This window comes from Drosophila bipectinata, chromosome XL (assembly GCF_030179905.1).
Source record: "Drosophila bipectinata strain 14024-0381.07 chromosome XL, DbipHiC1v2, whole genome shotgun sequence".
NCBI classification, from domain to species: Eukaryota; Metazoa; Arthropoda; class Insecta; order Diptera; family Drosophilidae; genus Drosophila; species Drosophila bipectinata.
Genome location: NC_091734.1, coordinates 13,525,621 through 13,548,143, shown reverse-complemented (window position 1 = coordinate 13,548,143; position 22,523 = coordinate 13,525,621). Strand labels below are relative to the sequence as shown.

Below are 22,523 nucleotides of genomic sequence, written 5' to 3'. Positions count from 1 at the left end.
TTGAAGGTCTGATTCCAAAAAGATATCCCTTTTCCCGATCGGGTTTAAATTGTAGGAGCTATGGGTATCGAAAGGGAGCTATATGGAAAAAATCGAAAATCAACAATTTTCAAGGGGAACCCCTTGGAAAAATTCGAAAAAATTGAAAACGATCTATAGCGAAGGATTTAAATGAGGGATTGAGGCATTTGAAGCTTTAATTCCAGAAAGGTATCCCTTTTTCCGATCGGGTTTAAATTGTAGGAGCTATGGGTATCGAAAGGTAGGAAAATGGGAAAAATCGAAAATCGGGAATTTTCAAGGAGGAATGGTATCCTTTTTTTTGGATCAGGTTTAAATTGGAGGAGCTATGGTTATCGGACCGGTATGAATATAAAGGAAATTCTTTATATATAATTTTTAAGGAATACCCCTTGATAGAAGCCACTCCAATCGCTAGGTACTGACAGGTAAGCACTTTTTGAAATTGATATTTGGTCTTGAAGATTCTTATCTTTCGGGTGGGTTTATGTTGTGTGTTTGTCGAAGCATAAAAACCGTGATATAATGGCGCTCTATGGAGGTTCCTGGGTGCCTCTCTCGCATTCTTTCAATTGAGGAAAGAGAGCACAAGCCAATTTATTGTGAAAGAACTGAGAGAAACGAGTGCGAGGCTGAGGTACAATTTCATCTCTCAGTTTGAATCACTCGCTCGCAACGATAAGTTGTTGAAGCTTTTTATTTTTTTTTGTATATCTAATTCAGAAAAATTTTCATAAAGTTGACACTCGAAAGCCAGCCAGAATGAGCTCTGGAGCCCAGGAAGACATTGTTGCCTACCAAAGCTTTTGGAGCAGGGAGCAAACGTTGAAGCTGATCCGAGCCTACCAGGAGCAGGATGTGCTATGGAATCGAGAGAATCTAGCTTTTGCACACCGACCGGCCAGATCGGAGGCATGGATGAAAATCGCCGCAGAAATGCAGGCTCATGTAATTGAGGTTAAAAAAAAAATGAATAGCATGATCCATACTCATCGGTTGCATAAAAAGCGCGGCACCACCAGTCGCACCTGGTGGGCTGTTCACTTCTCATTTCTCTCCAACCCGAAGTATGCTATCAACAGCAACAACAACAACAACAGCAACAACAACAACCAGCAGAAGAATTGCAACTCTAATGAGCACGAGAGCGATAAGACTAAGGTAAATTATCCACAACGGACGCTCTCTCTCTCTCTCGCAAGACTCTCAAAGCAAGAGAGGGTGTTCCGACAAACGGAATTCCGTTTGAAAAAATTTGAGATTTTAAAATTACATTTTGGAGATTTCATGAGTTTACTGAAATTCTTAATCTTTAATATTAAAACTTAAATTTTTTAAATTGATAATTTTATCTAATTTTTCAGAGTGGCTTTTCGGAGAACAGTTATGGTTCCCTTTCCGACAAGGATTTCGATGATATAAGCAGCGATTGTGAATTCGTGCAGGATAATCCCCTGAAACGCTCCGCTTTTGTAGAGTTTTTAAGCGAATTGGAGACTCCTGCCAAGAAACCAACACAAATTGGTGATATTAATGAGAATTCTGTACAGGATTTAACAGCGGATGACCTTGAAACGGAAGATCCAGAACATCCTTCAGAAGAGGAGGTGGAATATAAGACATTGGCATTCCAGCAACCGGATACAACGGAAAAGAATCTGGAAAATAATGACACCGAATTCTATATAAAATATTTGGCCTGCAAATTGGGAAATTATAGTCCCCGGGTACGAAGTATGGTTCAATTCCAAATCAATAAGATTATATATCAAGCCGATATGCAGACATTTCATCAGAATTAGTGTGGCTGTACTTGGAAATATCGACTGAAAAAAAAAGTGAGGTTAAGGAAAAACAATATAATTTGTTTTCTGCTTATTATTTATTTGCAAGTTTTCTGGTTCACTTATTTTTTGGTTTGCTAATTAATTATCACACTAAAAGCAACTCATAATAAATACGTACAACTAGGCTCTGTATATTTAGTTTATATGTCATTTGTTAATCCAAAACATTGATTCTTGTATGTTTCTTGCGGTCTATATATTCCATTAAAAAGCACTTATGTATCCTTAAATATTCATGTATATATATATACTAAATATATATTTATATATATACCTTAATATATATATAAATATATGTTCTCTATCAAGTTGAATCATTCATTATGTTATTCGTTTTTTTTGTTTTTGTTTTTTTGTTTTCTTGGAACATTTAAAATTGAAATAAAATAAATGGAAACTTGACATTTTTTCTTATCAAACTTTGTTGCAACTACAGTTATAGAAATAAATCAAGTTTATATATATATATATATATATGTATGTATATATGTATATGTATGTGCTAAAAAGACTGGTCCATAGATTAAGAGGTATTATTCAGTTTTGGCAAATTATAATTACAAAGCCTACAAAAACGTCCCTGACCAAAAATCGAAACCGAAAAAAAATACTAAGAGAAATATTAAAGAAATGTTTACCGATTCTGAAGTTATGTATGTATATATTTTTGTGGGTTCAAGCTCGAACAAAACGGAAAGTCGTTGAACGTGTTCGACATTGGCCAAAAACCCATCTATAAGTCCAACAAAAAGTCCAAAAACGAAATATATTTCGAGGCAACAAACACATGGAATGCAGTCAACGGAACACACTTTTTTTTGTTGTTTTTTTTCTGTATTTTTTGAATATATTTGACCCCCAAACGGGCAAAAAACAAAAGCCTAACCCTGGGCTAGGTCAGCCACAGACCGAAATGTTTTCGGAACTCAAAGCTACGAGAGCTCCCATTATGCCGATGATGATCTCATGGAGCTCTTTGGAGCAGCTCCACCACCACCAGTGATTAGATATATCCGAAAAGAAACACCAAGGTCGCTCAAAAATTTTAACCAAAAAACAAGAGAAGAAGAAAAACTAAAAAAAAAATAAATAAATAAAAAACATAATTTTTTGTGTTTAATTTTTTTTTTATAATTTATTTTGCCTTTGCTGCTTAATAGTTGGTTTTGTTTTTGTCTGCAAGTACGATCCAAATATATAGAGATCGGGGCAGAATACTATATAATGTATATATTGGTTTAACTATAGATAATGTTTTTGTTGTATATAAGAAATATTAACTAAAATGGAAATACATAGGCGTAAATGTTCATCTAAGGGCTACAAAATAATTCGTCTAGTTTAAAAAACGCACAATTATAATAATAATAATAATTAGAATTAATAATTGGTATAAAAATAATCATACAGAAAAAATAAACTTAAGGTACACATACTTAAGGTAACAAAAAAAATTATGCTTTAAAACAGGATGATGTTTCATAAAAAATAAACGCTTTCTACAACATTTTTTTGTCGATTTTTAACGATAAATTCTTTGAGTCTTGGACTTTCCTGACATATCATAGTAGAATCATAGTATTAATGTCCGATATATATTTTGTCCGATTTCTTTTTGGGGCCAAAGACGTGTGAATGAAAACAAAACAAAAGCGAGAAATGTGAAACGAAAACGAAATCGAAAGCTTAGGCGAGGCGAGGCGTCTTATAGAAAATATTCAAAAAAAAAAACATATATATATATATAGTTTTTTTTTAGATATTGTTTTTATATATATATATATATATAAAATCAATGAAAGCCAAGCTAGCGAAAGTTCGAGGAGAAGGCTTAGACAGAGCAATTCTCTTGGCTTTTCTCCATTTCTCTCACTGTGAAGAAGAAAGTGCCAAAGACACTCTCACTCTCTTTCTTCAGCTTGGTTTCTGTGTTTTTTTTTTAGTTTTTACCTCTTATTAATACTTAAAAAAATGTTCATTTAATTTTTTACACATAGATCATAATATTCATGATTTTATGCTTAGTATTTGTTTTTCTTTGTAGTACTTTTTTTTGTTGTTTATAATTATAACTTTTTTGTGTTTTTTTTTAGCCAAAAAAAAAACTTAAAATTCTATCACAGCCATAATTCTTTTTTTTCGAAGAAAAATTGTTTTTTTTTGCGGTTTTCCTCTTACTTTCTTCTTGTTGTTGTTGTTGTCTTAAAAATACAAAAATTGTTGCTTTTAAATTGTTGTTAATTCTAATATTAATTTTAATTATAATTTGTTAATTTGCCCGATTTATGATTTGAATGCACTTTTGTTGGGTATTTTTTAATCGTTTGTTTTCTAGGCTTGCTTTCAATATTTTAAAAAATTCTAATTGCACTTTTTTTGTATAATATTTAAAGTTTTCAAATTTCTATTTAAATTGTTTTGTTTTCTTGTCTCAGTTTTTTGTTCACTTGTTTCTTTATTTTTTTTTTTTGTTTTTGTCAGAGGAATTTTAAAAATTGGAACAAATTTTTAAGAAAAGATTTGTATTTTTTTTGGAATTGACGAAAATGAAACCTTTTTTTTATGTTTTCTTTGCCGATTTTAGGTGCTATTTGTTGTTGTTGTTGTTGTGTGACTAGGAGAACTTCTTCGGGTTAAAAATATTAAAAATATATATATATTTGTTTTTTTTATAAAAAATGAGATATAACAAAAAATTCGTTAACAAATCGTGGGCTCCAGGGCTTACCAGCCAAGTTTTAAAATTAAAGAATACCCTGGAATGTTCTTGGCTTTGTTTTTAGTTAACTTTTGATTGGAAGTTTGTTTTTTTTTTCGTTTTAAATTTAATTAAGGTATTATTTTTAAGGTATTTAATAAAATGGAGCTCTAGGAAACCGAATTTGAAACCGCAACTGAATTTTTGTTTAGCTTTCTTAATTAATTTTTTGTTTTGTTTTAAGGTTTATGTTGTTTTTTTGTTTATAAGTTAACTTATAAATTGTTCTCTCTTGTTTTTAGGTATTTTTTTTAAATGTGCTTTTTTGTTTTTGCTGTTTTGACTACAAATTCTTTGATTTTTGTTTTTGTCTTGATTTCATTTTTTGTTTGCTGCTGCGGCATCTTAAAAATTAGTAATTTTTTTTGTTGTATTTTTTAGTTTTGGATTTTTATGATTTTTGCATTTTTTGTTTTTTGTACAAACTGCGATTGCCAAATAATGAGTAATACTGGCTCGCTAAATATATAGTATATATATATATATTTGTTAACTAAGCCTAGGTTTAAACTTAGATCTACTCTCATAGCCTAATGGTTTTCTTATATTCTTATAATCTTCTACTTTTTTGTTTAAGATTAATACAAAAACATAATCTTAAAATTTGAAAACTTGATTTTTTTCAGTTTTTTTCTCATTTTTCAATTTTTTTTTTTCAATAATCTTTGTCTGCTGCAGGAGATGGGGGCGTGGCGGGTGGGTGATTGGAGGCTACTAGGAGGGAGTATTTTTTTTTTTACTGATACTTTCATGTCTCCAGGGAAGTGACCACCAGATTGTGGAAGACACTCGCCGATTCGCTCATCATAGCCGCCTGGCCGCAGGAATCGCTGCTGGCGCCGCTCGGCGGCGTTGGAGTACCCAGTCTCAATGCATCCATAATCACCTCAAAGTCCTTCTGGTTCTGGTTCATATCGAAATCCACCAGCTCCAGGTGATGGTGCAGCAAGTGATGATGATGATGATCGTTGCCGTTGGTGGACAGTTTGCTGCGCTTACTGCTGGGACCCTCGATGCCGGCGCCAGCGCCTGCAACCACTCCCGTCGATCCAACTCCACCAACAACTCCCAAACCAACGCCCGACACTCCCACTCCGCCCACACCCACACCCACACCCACGCCCATACCCATGCCGGACATTCCCAGGCCGACCACATCCAAAGGACACTCCTCAATAGCCGAGATGAGGCGTTGCGGTGGTATATAGAACTGGGAGAGTGCCTCCCTCACCAGACGATCGCTCTCGTCCTCGCTGCTGCTGTTGCTCCTCAGCCGTTTCCGGCTAATCTTCTCCAGCTGCTCAGCGCCCTGGGTGATCTCCGGATCGATGAGCAGCATGGGGGCATTAATGGCGCTCAGTTCCCGGTCGAGTATCTCCAGATCGTTGACCAAATTGCTGCTCGACAGGTGTCGTTTCCGGCCATTGTTGGCCGTGGCGGATACCGAACCGGAAACGGAAACAGGCGCCGAGGCAGCAGCCGCCGGTGCCGAAGCTCCAGCTGGTGACTGTCGTCCTCCGGATGCACCTCCTTGTGGCGGCTGATTCTCCAAATCCACAGCTCCTCCACGTCCTGCCATTTGAGATTCTCCGCCATATGACTTTCCATTATTATTATTATTATTTGTTGTATTATTATTATTATTATTATTAATATTGTTGTTATTGTTATTGTTGTTGTTGGTGGTGGCTGGCTTGGCATCATCCATATTTGGCTGGAAGAGATTCTCACGTGCCAGTTCCGTGGCGGCCGAGCTGTCGGTTCTGCAAAAAGAGAGAGAAAGTGGGAAAGGGAAAGTTAGTCTCGGATGGTCTCGACAACGGTGGCATTACAACAGAAAAGTTTACAAAAATATAATATATTGTTTATAAGAGGGTCTTTAGATATGACAGAAGAAATCAAGAAAATCAAAAGAAAACCTTATAATATCTATACCTATCATATCTTGAACTATATTATAGTTTATATAAAATAATAACTCAAGAAAACCCCCTAAACTCTTAGTTATAAGCTCTCCAGTTAAGATCTCTTTTAAGTTTTAGTCTCTAATTTGAGTAATATTCCGCTTCCCAACACTTTCTCTAGAAAATCCTTCCTCTTCCCAACACTTTCTCAGGCTATTTGGCCTCAAATCAGTTAACAGCGTAATCTTGTCATAAACATTTCAACGCCCATCGATAATACATATACCACATCTCACCCAGCCCCCCCCCCGTCCCAAACCATCCCTTACCAAAGTCAACCCTGACATCAGAAATATTTGTTTCCCGGAAGGTGGGGGTGGCTTGAGGGTTTGTTGTATACCTTGGTGGTTTATGGCGGGGCGGAGCAGGGGGATCCGCTTTTAATTAACTGGGCCAACAACTGTGTGGTGACCAGCAGCGAAGTAAATTTCAGTTAATTTCTCTTTCAATAAAAGCTTCATCTACCCCAGTCCTAGTCCCCCTATCTCCCCCCATCTTGTTGCTTTTCCAGCCAATATGGCAACCATTTCAAGTAAAAAAAAAAAAAACAACAACAGTTATAAGAAGAAGAAACAGCTGGAGAGGAAAACACAAAATAATAATGTTAAAATAAGGTAACAGGAAAAATATCAGAAATGCATTGAAAAAAAATAAAAAAAAATAAATCTAACCTTATAAATCCATATAAGGGTTAAAAATTAACGTAAATTAACTCTAACAATGAGTTTCAAACATCATACTTCAAAAATAATAAAAAAAAAAAAAATTCTAACCTCAAAGTTTCGAACCTCACACTGAACTCCACTTCTTTCTCTCTTTCCAACACTAATTTCTCTCCCTGTACAGGTAGGTGGGCGGGGGGGTCTGGTAGGGGGCTGTGCGACAAACAACGCATTAAAATGCGCAGCTGAGCATGTCAATGTTGACTATTAAAGCTACAGAGCAACAAATGCTCAAAATATACGGCAATATAACTGACAAGAATGGCAAGCGGTCTTTACCAAGGGACCCCAAAAACAGGGCCAATAGGGGGAGGCAGGAGGCGGAGGGCAGAGCCCAGAGAGAGAAGTACAAAAAAATAAAAGCGAAAGTATGGAGGAATCTGTACAAAAAAAAAAAAAAAAAACGAAACAAGCGGAGAAGAGAAGAAAAAAAAAAATCGCTCAACTTATAGAAACCAAAAAACCAGAAAGCGTACACTCAGTGGGGGAGGGGAGTAGAGAGGGATGGGGGCCAAGCAAAAAAAAAAAAAAAATTAAATAAAAAAAAAAAAAAGTGTGTTAGTTTCGTTGTTGTTGTTGCTTTTAATGCTTGTTGGTTGTTCGTACGCGCAACCGTTAACTTGAAATGATGGACGGCCGAAACAAAATGGGAGCAGCAAGCAGTGGCAGCAACGATGGCCAAGAAGGAGGAGGAGGAAGGCGGAAGAGACGCGGACGGCAACTGACCAAATGAGGTGCCAAAAGGCCAAACGACCGCGGGGGGGGAAGGAGGGGACCCGACTCTTGGCCGGAAGATTGCACAAGTGGCCCACGAAACGGAGTTAGAAAAGAGACAAGCCAGAAAAAAAAAGGGTCAAAGATAGGGGGGGCCTAATTGCATCGATTGGTAGGGCATGGAAAAGGTTAGGCTTTAAAAGGGTTTACTAATTTTGAAGATAGAAATGCAATAATGCTTTAAGAAATAGAAATAATCGATAAAAATCGATAGATTTTATTGAAAAGTATCTAAGTTTAATCGTTTGTTGGTTAGTGATGGAAAAGTGAAAGCTTTTAGATCGATAACGATATAATTAATAAGGCTTACGGCCCATAATCTAAGATATCGATAGTGTTTCGATAGAATTTTGAAGGAGTTACAGAAATAATCGATATTAGATATCGATATTAATCTTCCATCGTTTAGTGAAGGAAAAGTAAACACTTACAGATTAATACCGATAATCGAATCTAAGATATCGATAGTAATTCGATAGAGCTTCAATAAAGAACCTCTCCTAAAACAGAACCCATTTTGTAGGTTAATATCTCGATTAGAACCAGCCCACGTGCCATCTATATATAAGCCCATGCTAATGACAAGTGCTAATGCGAATATTTAGATACAAATTAGTCATATCGATAGACTGGACCATATTAGTCAGTCGGAATACTAAAATCGTCTTTAATCTGTCTCGAAAGTCTATTTAGTAATATCTTATGAGTAAGCCATGTTTCTCTATAAATATTCTCATGTGGCATGCGACCGATAAGCTCAACAGCAAACTTGCAAAAAAAAAAAAAAAGTTATATATCTTTTAGTATTTTCTTCATATTTTTTTTTTTTTGTTGTTTTCTTTTTTTTTCTTTGTCCTTCGTCTGGTTGTCTTATCTGGTTTTTCGTTTTGCGCACGTTTTCGATGGTCGTCGCGTGGCGTTAACTTTTTTTTTTTTTCTTTCCATCCACCCATCGCCACTCCTCTCCCCCTGGATATGTGGCGAGTTCAACCCGAAATTGGGGCACACTTATTACGCGTTAATCTTTGCCTCCCGAAACTTGGTCAACCTTTGCGGCCGCCCACCAAAGTGGGGTGGGGTTTCCAGTTCAAGGCTCTTTAGGCAACGGTTATTACTTAACTTTTTGTTTGATTTTGTTTTTTTTTTTTTAACCAGAAACTGGGTTGAACCCCAAAAAAAAAAAGAGTTAATAAATGAATGAATGAATAATATTAAGAGAGTTCTTTGAAAATAATCGAATGACCTGTTTCGATTAATCGAATTGAAAAATTTTGGTCGCCAAAAACGAAATGAGGCATAAGGGAAAAGGATTTTCCAGCTGCACTTGACAGGGTAGAAAATTCCCAAAGGGTGGGGGGGGGTCCACAGAGGGAAAGCAATGTGAGTGAAATGGAAAAATGTGGAAAAAAAAAAAAGAGCGAAAGCGGCAAAGAAAGACGAAAACGTTGTCAAACGACAAGTGCACACAAAGCAAGGCAAAAGCAAAGAAAGAAGAAGAGAGGAGGGGGGATGGAGGGGGGCAGCAGACAAAACGAACGTGTGAAGAGGAGGGGGAGGGGGTATACAAAAGCTAGGGGGTGTGGGGTGTGCAAGTCGCGAATGTAGGACGCTGTTGGGGGTCATTGAGCGCGCTTTTGACTTGCGGAAAGACTAGAGGGCGAGACGAGGAAGAGGGAAGCGAGGGAATGGATGCCAAAGGGATACAGTAGGGGGTGTGCTGCTACCCAAAAAGGAAGCAAAAAAAAATATATGTGCCATAAGGGGGCCTGCCTGACTGCCTGGCCTGGCCTGGCTGCCTGCTTGCCACATGGGGCGCTGGCAGTTTCGTGTCAAAGACAACTTCATTTCCACAGTCTCCGCTTCAGAAAAAAAACATGTCTGAACCTGCACAGAATTACTCAAAGTTCGGTTCGATGGCTTGCTACGCTTCGTTTCCCCATACACTCCTTTTCTTAAAAAAAAAAAAATGAAAATAAAATAAAATTAATAATTGAAAACAATAAAGAAAATAAAAAACCCCGTCACCTTGTTCACCTGAATATCATGCTGTGTTCACACGCCTCAATTATTACAATTTATTTATTTTGTTACCATCCGCATACTCTCTCTATCTGACTATCTTTCCATCTATCTATCTATCTATCTGCTGCTTATCAGTGGGTTTGGCTTGGTTTCCCCACAAAATACCTCTCTCTCTGATAACTTGGCCAAAAAAAACAAGGAGTGACGCGAATGGCTTGGCAGAAAATTGCGCGCGTGTCGCAAGGTTATAACGAGCGGGAAACTGAAAAACAATTAAAAAAAAAAAAACAAAATACAAAACGGGTAAACAAAAACAAGACAGCCCGAGTCCGAGAGCGAGAGCGAGCAGTTAACCAGTTGCCGCCACTTATTCAGGCCATCTTTATTCCACAACTCTCAGTCAACATTGTATAATCGAATTGTTCTAAATAGTTCACAACAATAATAATAATAACAAGGGCACAGCAACAAAATATGCATTTCCAAGACGCAACTTTTCTACACTGAGAAAAATCAACTGCAAGATTGTAAAAGATATCTCAAAAGATCAAATAGTTAGAGATGGTATACTGCCATCCACCATAATTAGTGATGGTAAGTCAATACAAATAGTTATGACACAAGATCATGCATGGTAGTGATGGTAGTTTAGAAAAATAATATATATCGAACAACCTATTTATTTATAGATTCTTATCTTTTGTTTCTTCGAGTGTTGGGTGAGAGGGCGGCTTGGAGGTTTTCAGACAAAGGGAATACTAAATTGCTAGTGGTGGTGCAATTCGCGTTACCGAATAGATGATGAGATGAAAAGCAGCAACAGCAACACCAACAACAACTCTGGCACACGACGAATCGGAATCACAACAATAAAATCAACTAAAAAACACAAAACAAAAACAAAGCCAAGCGACACGAAGATAACAATCGAATAGAAAGAAGAAACTAAAACAGAAACAAGAAGGGGAAGCACAAAAAACTATAAAAACGTCGTCGCAGTCGCGAAATTATTACGACGACGCCACAAAATGGGGCGGCCTGAGTGGGTTACACAAAAAAAAAAAAAAAAAAAACAAATACAAAATAGAAATAAAAAATAAAATATAAAAAAAAAAAAATTATGCAGAAGAAAAACTACAAAAACAACTATGATGATGATGATGTCTACTGTTGAGTATCTGTATCTGTATCTGTGGCTGTGCGAGGCTGAAGCGACAGAGACAGAGCTGAGCATAAAGCACAAGCACAAAAGAGGGCGAAAGAGGGTGGAAAAGGGAGGCGCAGATTGGAGAGGAGATTCGGTAAGCTATTGAATAAGAGCTAGGGGGCTGTGTTTATTGCTCTTGTTGCTGTTGTTGTTGTAGCTACACAACCACAAATTAAATTTAATTTTAAAGATTTAAAAATAACTACTTTCGATATGTTAGTTATATTTCTTTTTAAATACTACCATCACTAACTGTAAGATCTTCCGCTATTAGGAGTATTGTTGATGTACCATCACTAATTATGATTTTCTTACGATAACTTAACCTTAAATTAACTTAAAAATTTGTAGCTACCCATTTTTTTTGACAGTGTTGCTTTGGCGCAATGTCGAGAGTGTTTAAAATGCAGCATTTTGAATGGGGTTTTTGCATTTGAGCAAACGGATGCATAAGCAATGAGCAGCCTGGATATTGTGTAGACGGATGGATGGATGGATAACTACCAACTTCCCAAAATGCCGTCGAAACCAAACTTTAAATTGCAAAATAATCATAAAGTATCTTATAACGCAACTAAGTAGTATCTGTCTATCTATCTCTCTATCTATCTATTTATGTACATATGTCCCCTCTTTTAATTACAATTTCACCGTTTAACATATTTTTGTTGTAATTATATTATCGATTGCTGGCTGACTGACTGGCTGGCAACAACAAAAAAGTTAATAATAAGCACATAAGCATATCACTCCACACTTTATGCCATATTTCATGTGAAGCAGAGGCGAACAGAGAAAACATGTCAAACAAAAGCCCAAAAGCAACAAAGTCAAAAGCAAAGTCAAAATACAAAGAAAAAAAAAAACAAAAAAAAAACGGAAACGCAAAGCACGAAGTCTGTGAGAGAGAGACGCAATGTCCAAAAGGAAAATCGGCGATGAATTAACTTCGCAATGAAACAACAACAACAGCAACAATAACAACAAAACGTGTAACGGTATGTTGAATTGTTTGTTTGTTTGTTTTCTCCTTTGGCCCGTTGAAAGAAAGCAAAGCAAGGCAACCAACTAACCATCGAATCAACGGTCCAAAAGAAAGCAAGTAAAAAGCATGCCAAAGCATGCTCATTTTGCCAGATGATGATAATGATGATGATAGCAGATATATGGCCAGCAGGTGGGCTAAACTAAAAAAAAGGGGGCGTGTGTGTGCTTGTTTGTTGGGCGCCAGTTTCAGTTTTCCGGCAACAAAATGTATATCTTTTCGCCATAAAGATACAAAGATACATACAGGTCCTGTATCCTTTATTACTTTTCTTAAAATTTATATTTTTTAATTATTTTTCTATAGTGTACTTATGTATGTAAGTGTGGAATATCCAAACACTTGTTACCTGAAGGTTTAGTGCACTGAGTGCTGTTGTTGTTGTTGTTGTTGGCATGTGCTTACAACAACAAACCAAGACTGCATTAGGCTATCATCGCTTCACTGTTGTTGCTTTTGCTTTTGCTTTGGCTTTTGTTGTTATTATTGTGGTTGCTTTTTGTTGCAAGTGGAACGTGATTATTTCAACGAGTGCTATGCACAATCACACAACAACGACCTAAAACATACTCTATTTTGATTTATTTAAAACATCTTTATCTCTGCCATCTCCAAAGTTCCATCTCTAATTGTGGTACATTCTGTGACAGCGCTTTAACCTCTCTTGGAAAGAGCATTCGTGCAAGTCCAGACAAGCAAAAAAAAAAAACAGAGACGCGCATACACACATCCATGTGCATGTTTAAAAAAGTGTGTACATATATATATATATTTTTTTTGTATTTATATGTATAACCATTTGTTGGCTTTGATTTCTTTTTGCTTTTGTTTTGCTTTCGAAGGTTGTTGCTTTTTGGATGCGTGTGCATTTTTGTTCCTGCTTTTTTGATTGATTTCATTTGTGTGTTGTTGTTGTTGGCTGGCCTATTGTCGATTAAGTGGAATGTTGTATCTGTTATCTTTGGTACTTCAATTAGTTATCAACAAGCCAATGGTATGCCAAGCAGCAGCAAATCAATTTCCATTTATTTGTACATATTATCCAATCTAGACATTTTAGTTAACAACTGATTATTTAATCAGTCTATTTATACTATGTAGTCTTGTAAGGGAATATTTGTAATAACATTTCTTAATTGCTTGTGTAGCTTAATGGCTATTTGGGATTTTCCGAAATTTCCCTTCTTTGTTTCTGGGCCCTTCTCCAAAAATCATAATCATTTTTTTTTGGTATTTTTTTTTTGGAAAAATCCCAAAAGCAACAATGAGCCAAAGCACACAATCAACTGTTGGGTTGGTTTTTGGTTTCGTTTCGTGCTGGCCGTTTTTTTTTTATGTCTCTGAGTATCTGAGTATCCGACCGAGTATCTGAGTATCTGCGTTTAGCTATGCTTCGTTTTGGCTTGCCTTGCTTTTGCTTTGTGACTTGCCTTGCTTTTTGTGCTTTTTTTTTTTTTTTTTGCTTTTTGCTTTGGGTTTTGGGTTGGAGAGTAGTTGCTGGCTGCTTTTCTTTGGTTTGGAGTGGTGTTTTGGCCTGAATGTTGTCTGCTGCTAGCTATGAAATATGCCTGTGGTAGTACGTCTCTATATCTGTATCTGTATCTGTATCTGTTGAATTGTTGCTGCAACATTGCAAAAGTCCTTATGGAAGCCATACAAACACTGACTGTTTGTTGGCTTAAATAATTGCATCATCTTTTGGGCCAACAAGCTAATACTTTTAAATACTTTTTCTAGCTATAAAGTCCTTGTTTTTTGTTGGTTTGACTTTCAAATAAGTTGCATCATTGTAAGGTTTTTGGGATTTTTCATTACCAATTAGTGGCCAGGCTACCCCCCCTATAATTAACCAGACGACGGGGCTGGCAGTTACTAGTTATCTGTCAACAACTAGTAGCACTGTTGCATCACCGCCCACACATTGTCATTTTGTATCTTGTATCTCAACACCTTGCATTATCGAATCAGTCTACTGTTTGGATTTAACTGCCGTAAATGCCACGCAACGCAACGCATCGTATCGCCTCCTTCTAGGCCCTTTGGCCTTTAAGCCCAACCACAAGCTCCACCTACACCTACGCTGTAGATGTAGCTGTTGCTGTAGCTATAGCTGTTGCTGTATCTGTATCTGTATCTGAGTATTTATACGCACACGCACTTTAAAGGGCAAACACAAATCAAGCATCCGCCGCGTGGGCGTCGCCCTCCCAAGTTCACAGTTCACATGACACAAAACGCAAGCATTGTGATGAGGTTGAAATAATATTGAGACACCCTCTTCTGGGTTCCGTGTCCTCACCCAAAACCTCCACCTCCACCTCCATCCACGACATAAAGCCAACAAGCAAGCAAGCAAGCGAGTTAATTTATTTCGCAAAATTTACATGCATACCGTATCAGGTATGAAAGGGTTTTGTGCTTTTTGTTTGTTGAATCGAATGTATCAGGTTCAAATTTAAATTAATGACAATTTTCAGAATATACACACACACACTGAATGCCTTTTAAAGGGCAATTAAATCCCATATTGAGTAACTAACTAGACCCTATACTTGTTAGTCAATCACTAGCATGCTGATTAGCTTTGAAACACTAATATTTCACTTAAATTACCAGCCAGTCTATAAAAAATGATTTAAAACAGGAGAGAAATGGTTAAATTGTGCTTAAAAGTGGCATTATTTGCTTTGAAAGCATGCTTTTTGAAAAGTTTTTAAGGTTTTCTGGTTTTAGAAAGAGTTTTAATCATCGCAACTGTCTATATTTGATCTTAGATTGATTTTCCTCTCTTGCTTTTCAGAAAAAGCAGGTCTTTAGCACTGTTTTATGTAAAAAGCATGCTTTTTGGCTAAGAAAGGTCATAAAAACTAAAGTATAGCTTGCAAATAAAGCAAATATGATTAAATCATATGAAAATCACTTGAAAAATTCCCATTTATTGCCAAACCTTGAAGTCAATAGTGCTTAGAAAAGGCATTATTTGCTTTGAAAGCATGCTTTTAGAAATTTTTTGGGTTTTTATAGGTAATTTGAAGAGTTCCTTCCTTCCAATTATCTAAAAAACTGATTTTAGATGATGAATCCTTCTTTGCTTTTTGGAAAAGCATGTCTGCAGCACACTTTTCTTTAAAAAGCATGCTTTTTAGCAAAGCAGGGTCATAACAACCAAAGTTTAGCTTGCAAATAAGCTAAATATCATTAAATAATATGAAAATTACTTGTAAAATTCCAATTTATAGTCAAACCTTGAAGTCAATTGTGCTGGAGAAAGGAATTTTGTGCTTTGAAAGCATGCTTTTAGGATTTTTTTTTGTTTTTAAAAGTTTTTTTTAAGAGTTCTGATAACCCCAGTTATCTAAAAACTGATTTTAGAACGATTTTCCTTTTCTGCTTTATAAAAAAGCAAGTCTGTACCACACTTTTCTCTAAAAAGCATGCTTTTTAGCAAAGAAGCATCATAAAAACTCAATTATAACTCCCAAAGAACTCAAATCGGATGAAAACCAACATATAATCATAGATCTTTACTAACCTGGGAAGATTCTGGAGGTAACGCATTTGCTTCTCGCGCCTCAGCTCATCGGTGAGACGGCAGTAGGTGTTGTTGATGCAGACACTGCGTCGGAGATTGGCCTCCGAGTCCTTGATCCTTTCCAGCTTGTGGGCGCAGAGCTGGAGGATGCGCTTGCGCTCCTCCCGCTGTCGTAACTTTGGCGAGATCATTGGCACGCGCGACCGATGATGATGGTAGCCCATGGGCGGGGAGCAGCGGGGCGGTCCGAACATGTCTGAGTCGTCGTCGCTGCCGCTGCCACTGCCGTTGCCCGCGTCGTTTGGTGTTGCATTTGTGTTTGTCGGCAAGGTCATTGCGCCTCTACGTGTATGTGTGTGTGTGTATGTGCGTTTTTCTTGCCGTCTGCCTTGTGTGTCTATCTGAGAGTACGTGTGTGTGTGTGTGCGTGAATTAAACACACAGTATCTTCTTCCTTTTAAAACAAAACTTTATTTCGCCTGGGGGGGGGTGGGGTGTGATTTTTTTGATTTTTTCTTTGTTTTTGATTTTGGATTTTGTTTTATTTATTTTTTTTCAATCAGGAAGCGCGAACACACAACACACACTCCGTCGGCGGCGGCTTCTCTTCTTTTTTTTTTGTCACTCTCTTTGCTGCGCTCTCTCTTGCACTTGCTACTGCTGATGTTGCTGCTGCTGCTGCTTCTTCTTCTGTCTGCCGCTTAGTTTTTTTTTTTTGTTCGTTCAGCTACTGCTTTTTCTTTTTTTGCCTTTTTTTTTTTTGCGTGAGATTTCACTTTGCTTGGTTACCGTTACGGGGAGCTCTTCTGCTGCTGCTGCTGGTAATTTGCATTTGTCTTTGTTTCAAAAACAAAATAATATATTTTTGTTTTTTTTTGTTTTTTTAATTCAAAATAATCCAGGACTTTTGAATTTTGAGTTTTGAGGGTTTTTTTTTTTTTATTATTTGCACTTAAATATTGCTTCAACAGGAAAAAAAATGCAACAAAAATTGCAAGACCACTAGTACTGTTTTGTTTCTTAATTTTTGTTGTAACTTTGATTTGTTATTGTTTGGTTTGGTTTTCTTTTTCTATTTTTTGTTGATTTTCATTCGAGGCACACAATTGACAAAAAAAATTGCAAAAATTTGATTTTTTTGTTTGTTTGTTTTTTTATTTAAAAGATTTCCATTTAAAAGTATCTTTTGATGCGGCGATTTTTTTTCTTTTTGCAAAATAGGTGACGCGGTGTAAGTTAAAGGGGTTACGAAGTGAAAGAGCGTAATTGGGAGCGCGTGGCTAAGTCGACGAAAGGTTTCGGTCTGTTTTCTTCCGCACCGTTTTCGGAGTAGTGTTCCGCATCCGTCGGTGTTCGAAAACTTTTTGACATTTTTTTGTAAACACAATTGCTTTTTGATACTCGCCACTGGTGCGCTCTCGGCTGGCTATGCCAGCGTCGGCAGCGTCGGCTCTCTTCGGACGTCGGTCGTGAGCAAGCAGGCAAGAGCAAGAGCAAGAGCGGCAAACGGAACATGCGAACGCTGAATGAAAAGATAGTACCGCCACTAGCCTACACTGGTGGTCATGGTAGTAGGACACTTATTTTCTGCTTGATTAACTAGGCTTAGTAATTTCTTTTAATTTATTGGCCAAAGTGGTTATTTGATTAAGTCTATTAAAGAAAAAAAGACAAGAAATAGTGGCTTACAATCTTAATAAAACCTTAAAGTTTAAACTTTTAAGAAAACTAAAAAGTATCTTAAAGATATCTTAGAAACCATAGTAAGCCAATTGCATGGCCATCACAGTTTGTCGCTGTCGGCGTCGGCAGAGTGCACAGATGTTCATATTGAAACGGAAGTAGCGCGGTGTCAAAGAGAGCGCGCCCTCTCTCTTCGAAGAGTGTGGACTTAAGAGAGTGCCCACAGATGGCCTACGTGATGGCCGCGTGCCCCTGTCTCGGCGTGTGCCTTAGGATGTATGCTTGTGTGTGTGTGTGCAAGTAGCGCAAAGATTTTGGCAGCTCCTCCAACCCCCTTGGCCCCTCGCACCCGGTTGCCCCAACGTTTTTTGTTTTTTTTTGTAACGGAAGCAAAACGCAAACTCATACAAACGAAACACTGGTCAGTGGGTGGTTGTGGGTGGCTTTGGGGGTTTTTTTGTGTTTGTTGTGTTGTGGGCGTGCGGGGCATAATTTTGATAGTTGCTGTTGCTTGTCTGCCTGCCTTTTTATTATGTAAAGAAAGAGAGAGAGAGAGAGAGGGCAGAAAAAGGTGGCAAGCAAGTGGCTTTGGGTGGCTTTTTAAAATGCTAAATACTTCCTAGGACAATCAGCATCGGTTGAGGTAATTGGTAAAGGTAATAATAATAATAATAATAAGCCTTGTAGATACTTTATCTCAAAGATACTTTTGCTAACTATCTATAAGCTACAATTTTCTTTAAAATTTAAATACAAATAAAATATTTAATCCTTGACAATCTTTAAGATAAATTTAAAATCAGTGTCAAAGCTCTTTTTCATAGCTATCTCTATCTCTCTCTCTCTCACTCTTCCCACACCCCCACACTATCAAGTACAAGTTCAACTCAATTTACGGTTTTTAGAATGTTCCGTTACAAAAACAACAACAACAAAAACAGTGAGGTCAGTTTCGGCAATCGGTCCAGTTGTCTGTACATAAGTATGTATGTATGTATGTAAGAGCGTGGCAATCACAAAGAGACAATGCAAATTTGCACTCAAACAAAGAGACAAACAAGATAGAGAGGGGGTGGGGGGCAGGCAGGCAGCCAGCGAGAGCATAAAAAGGGGGAGCAGTTCATGAGCGAACAGTGGGCCGAGTGGGCCGAGAATGGGCTGGCAGGCAAGTGTCAGATCTTTGTGTTTATTTGTTGTTGTTCATGTGTGTACTATTATTAAGGCATCCGAAGACAGCGATGACGATTGTTTTTGTTCTTTGAAAACATTTTTAAATTTTTATAAAAAAAAAAACATTGAGAGAAAAATTCCCCGCAATGTTCGATGATTCAGCAACAGTGGAGGGGGGGAAAAACCGAAAGAATTCTATCATCAAAATGGATCACTTTCTTTCATTAATTGTTTCAGCGAAAGTTTTATGGTTTATACAGAATGGAATGCATTGGAAGACCTTCGACCTTAGACCTTTAACAAAAAAAAAAGTTATCTTTCTGGCTTTGCATTTTCTTGTAAAAGATAAAGATAAATACGTATTACGTAATTAAGCAGCTCCAACAAAAGCAACAAGAACAACAACAACAACAAGCTAACAATTAAGTATTTATTGCTTTCAATTTGCTGCCCGATAACAGAACACAAAATCAAAAAAACACAAAAAAAAACACAGAACAAAGTAAATAAAAAGCAAAGCGGACGCACACAAACACACCGACACAGCAGCGCTGCTACCTGCGGCGGCGTTGGCGGCGGCAGCGAAATCAGCGCTTCATGTTCGAATTTCGAGAGTTGCTTGTTTTTTTTTTTTTTTTTTTTGTTATCGCTTTTAATTCTTTGGCACGCGCTTTTGGTTTTTATTTTCGCAGGTAAAGCATCGCGATTCGCAAGGAAAACAACAACAGCTGCGGGCCAAGTGAAAACTATGTATGTTTGTATGTATGTATGTTGCTTTGGGCCAAATGCAAATTGAAAATTATTGCATTTGTTTGCAACAAATACAGAGCAACATACAACATACAAAGCAACATGGCAAACAATAAATGGAAAGCAACAGCAACAGCAGCCCACTTTAATTATCAATAACATATTTAAGTTTCCCCAAGCACTGGCATGACCATCCTGGCCTCACCACCCCCCTCCCCACCCTCTCTGCCGTCGTCAATTGTACGCGCTACCACGTTTTTTAGCCCCCACTGTCTGGTGCTCTTTTTGGTCTGTCGCGGCTCTCTTTTTTTTGTTTTTTTTTGGTTTTGGGGGGGGAGAATGACGCTCTTTGCATTGGGCACTCCACAAACGGAGAGTACAGTGGTATAAATATAAAGGATATATTTGTAACTTTATGATTTAACCCTTAGGGTTAATTTTTTGACCTTGAAGATAAGCCCACTTTTAACCACTTTAACGGGGATTGTAAAGGATTATCCAACATATATAGTGCTTACCTGAAATCAGGACATCAGGACAGGTAACAAAAGGATCAAGAAAACAACTGTCGTATGGAATATTTAGAATATATATGTATGTATATAGAGTATAGGTGTGATGAAGCCCACTGTGCCGCGTGTGAATGAACGTATAAAAAGTGAGAGCGTCGCGTCGCGTTGCCTGCTCTGCGGGCTTCAGCTCATAAACGAAAATCAATGACTCCCAATGCGCTTCCCTCTTGGCTCCATCAAAGCGGACCCCCCACCTCTTACCGCCCCCTCCCCACCCCCGTCACCGTCGCTCGACTTTCAGAGTGATAAATGCCGCCTTAGCGTCGTCAGCAGATTCAGCCTGCGCATGTTTTGTCAGTATGTACATATGTATGTAGAAATATCTTGTAAGTAGGTAGGAGCATACATATGTATGTATGTATGTATGTAAAATATACATAGATACAAAGTATAAACCCCCCCCATTTTGTTGATTTGAATGCATTTTAAGAAATGACTTCCCGTAAGACTCTATTTTCAGTTCAGATCTTTGGGTATCTGACAAATATGTGGCATATAAAGGTGGTTGCAAGTACATACATACATGTATAGTAGTAGTTGTAGTTTAAAGGCCTAAAAATTAAAGAAAAAAGGCCTAAAAGGGTAGCATAACGGTAGGCATTTGCATTTCTCTCTCTCCACCTTTGTCTGCCTTCTGACTCTTCTGGCTTGGCATCTTCTGCTCTGCTCCCGAGCGAGAGCGGGGTACGCTTTGTGTTTTTATGCTTTCAACATTGATACGTGCCACTTTTGGCATACACACACACACATACATATACAGGAGGGTTGGGGGCAATGTGTGGGGACAGCTGGGTAAGTTTGTAATTAATTGCGGCCTTGCTGTTCTCACCCCCCTCTTCTCTCGCGCGCGCTCTGGCTCGCCCCCCCCCACCCCTCCCCCGAGAAAGCAGCCGCCAACAGTTTGTTTTCTTTTCTCCCCACTCGCTTCGGGATTTCCGTCTCAGGCTGGCAGCCCCGAGGGGGGGGGGGGCGGTGGTGGTGTCCGTCGGCCTAGTCTAGTCGCCAATCCAATGCTCCAACTTATGTACCTCTCTTGCACTCCATTCATGCCGCCCCTCTACCACAGTACAGTAAGCACTCGCTAAGTATCCTCTCTTGGTGTGTGAGTAAGACCACTCTCTTAATTCGAGTCATCACTGTACCGTAAAGTAGTAGCTATCCAAAAACGGACAATGACGGCAAGGCGGCAGGCGGCAGGCAGGCAGAGGGCGCAAAAAAAAGAGAGCTCGAGGAGAAAGAGGAGGTCCGACCAGAGCAGAGCTGAGCTGAGCAGAGAAAGCGCGCTAGTTACAGTTACAGTTACGTTACAGAGGGCCGGCCAAAGACAATGCTAAGCTCGGTTAACGGTAATTACAGCGTGTATGTCGGGTATTTTGGGGGGTGGGGAGGTGGGGAGGTGGAGGTCTTGGGTAAGTGCTCGGGTGAAATGGGTGTGATGGGGTGGGCGCCGTCTCCCCCCAAAAGAGTGACGCTAATTGAGTGGGATGAGCCGCATTCAGGGAGCATTGCGACCAAATCCGGCTAATTCCGATACCACTTGCCCATATCCCGTCCAAATCGCTAGCCCTTTCAATTGCTAAGACATGACGGACCAAAAAAAAGCAAGGGGGGAAGGGGTGACATTCCTAGATCGAAATAATGCCTAAAAGACTAAAAGACAAGTCTATAAATTACAAATTTATTCAAAAAAGCATGCTTTTTCACGTCTTAAGATACAAATTATGCTTTTTTGTTGGTAAGCACTTGATGGGTTATTTCAAAAAGCATGCTTTTTCAAGGGCTAATATGCATATTATGCTTTTTTGTTGATATTCACATCCTTAACTTCATAAAAAGCATGCTTTTTCTAAATATCAGCAAATATTTCAGTTTTTAAGCTAGCAGGACCTCTAGATGGAAAAGCATGCTTTTTTAAATGTAAAGATACCAAATTATGCTTTATAGTTGATATGCTCATTCTTAAGTATTTAAAAAAGCATGCTTTTTGAAGGGTTAGGCTACATCGGTTTGTATGCAATTGCTTAAAATTTTATAAAAGCATGCTTTTCCCATTTTATTTCTAAAAGACTACGCGAAGGTCTAAAACTAATAACTTTAGGAATAAAAGCAAGCTTTTTCAAAGGTTAGGCTCCCGATATAATGCTTTTTTGTTTGTGTGGATAAGCTTCATAAAAAGCATGCTTTTTCCTATATATTTATCAGTTTCCAGCTTATAATTGCCATAAGACTAAGCAAAGGTCTTTAACTAACAAATTTAGTAATAAAAGCATGCTTTTTCAAGGATCAGACTCCCCATATTATGCTTTTTTGTTTGTATGCTCATGATAAACTTAATAAAAGCATGCTTTTTCCTATATATTTATCAGTTTCAAGCTTATAATTGCCATAAGACTAAGCAAAGGTCTTTAACTAACAAATTTAGTAATAAAAGCATGCTTTTTCAAGGGTCAGGTTCC

The 22,523-nt window shown here is 37.9% G+C and overlaps 2 protein-coding genes across 2 annotated transcripts; one reads left to right on the top strand and one right to left on the bottom strand.

The window, feature by feature from the left end:
- The first annotated feature begins 680 nt into the window (after positions 1-680).
- LOC108124112 (uncharacterized) lies at positions 681-2,098 on the top strand. The gene is made up of 2 exons (XM_017239660.3): positions 681-1,182; positions 1,386-2,098. Exons 1-2 carry the CDS (start codon positions 784-786, stop codon positions 1,821-1,823), a joined length of 837 nt encoding a protein of 278 aa, XP_017095149.2. The 5' UTR covers positions 681-783; the 3' UTR covers positions 1,824-2,098.
- A 1,507-nt stretch (positions 2,099-3,605) lies between these two features.
- LOC108124073 (uncharacterized) lies at positions 3,606-17,272 on the bottom strand. Its single transcript, XM_017239604.3, has 2 exons — positions 15,893-17,272; positions 3,606-6,389 (listed from the first exon to the last, which is right to left on the bottom strand). The coding sequence occupies exons 1-2, from the start codon at positions 16,225-16,227 to the stop codon at positions 5,375-5,377; spliced, it is 1,350 nt and encodes a 449-aa protein (XP_017095093.2). The 5' UTR covers positions 16,228-17,272; the 3' UTR covers positions 3,606-5,374.
- Positions 17,273-22,523: the final 5,251 nt, after the last annotated feature.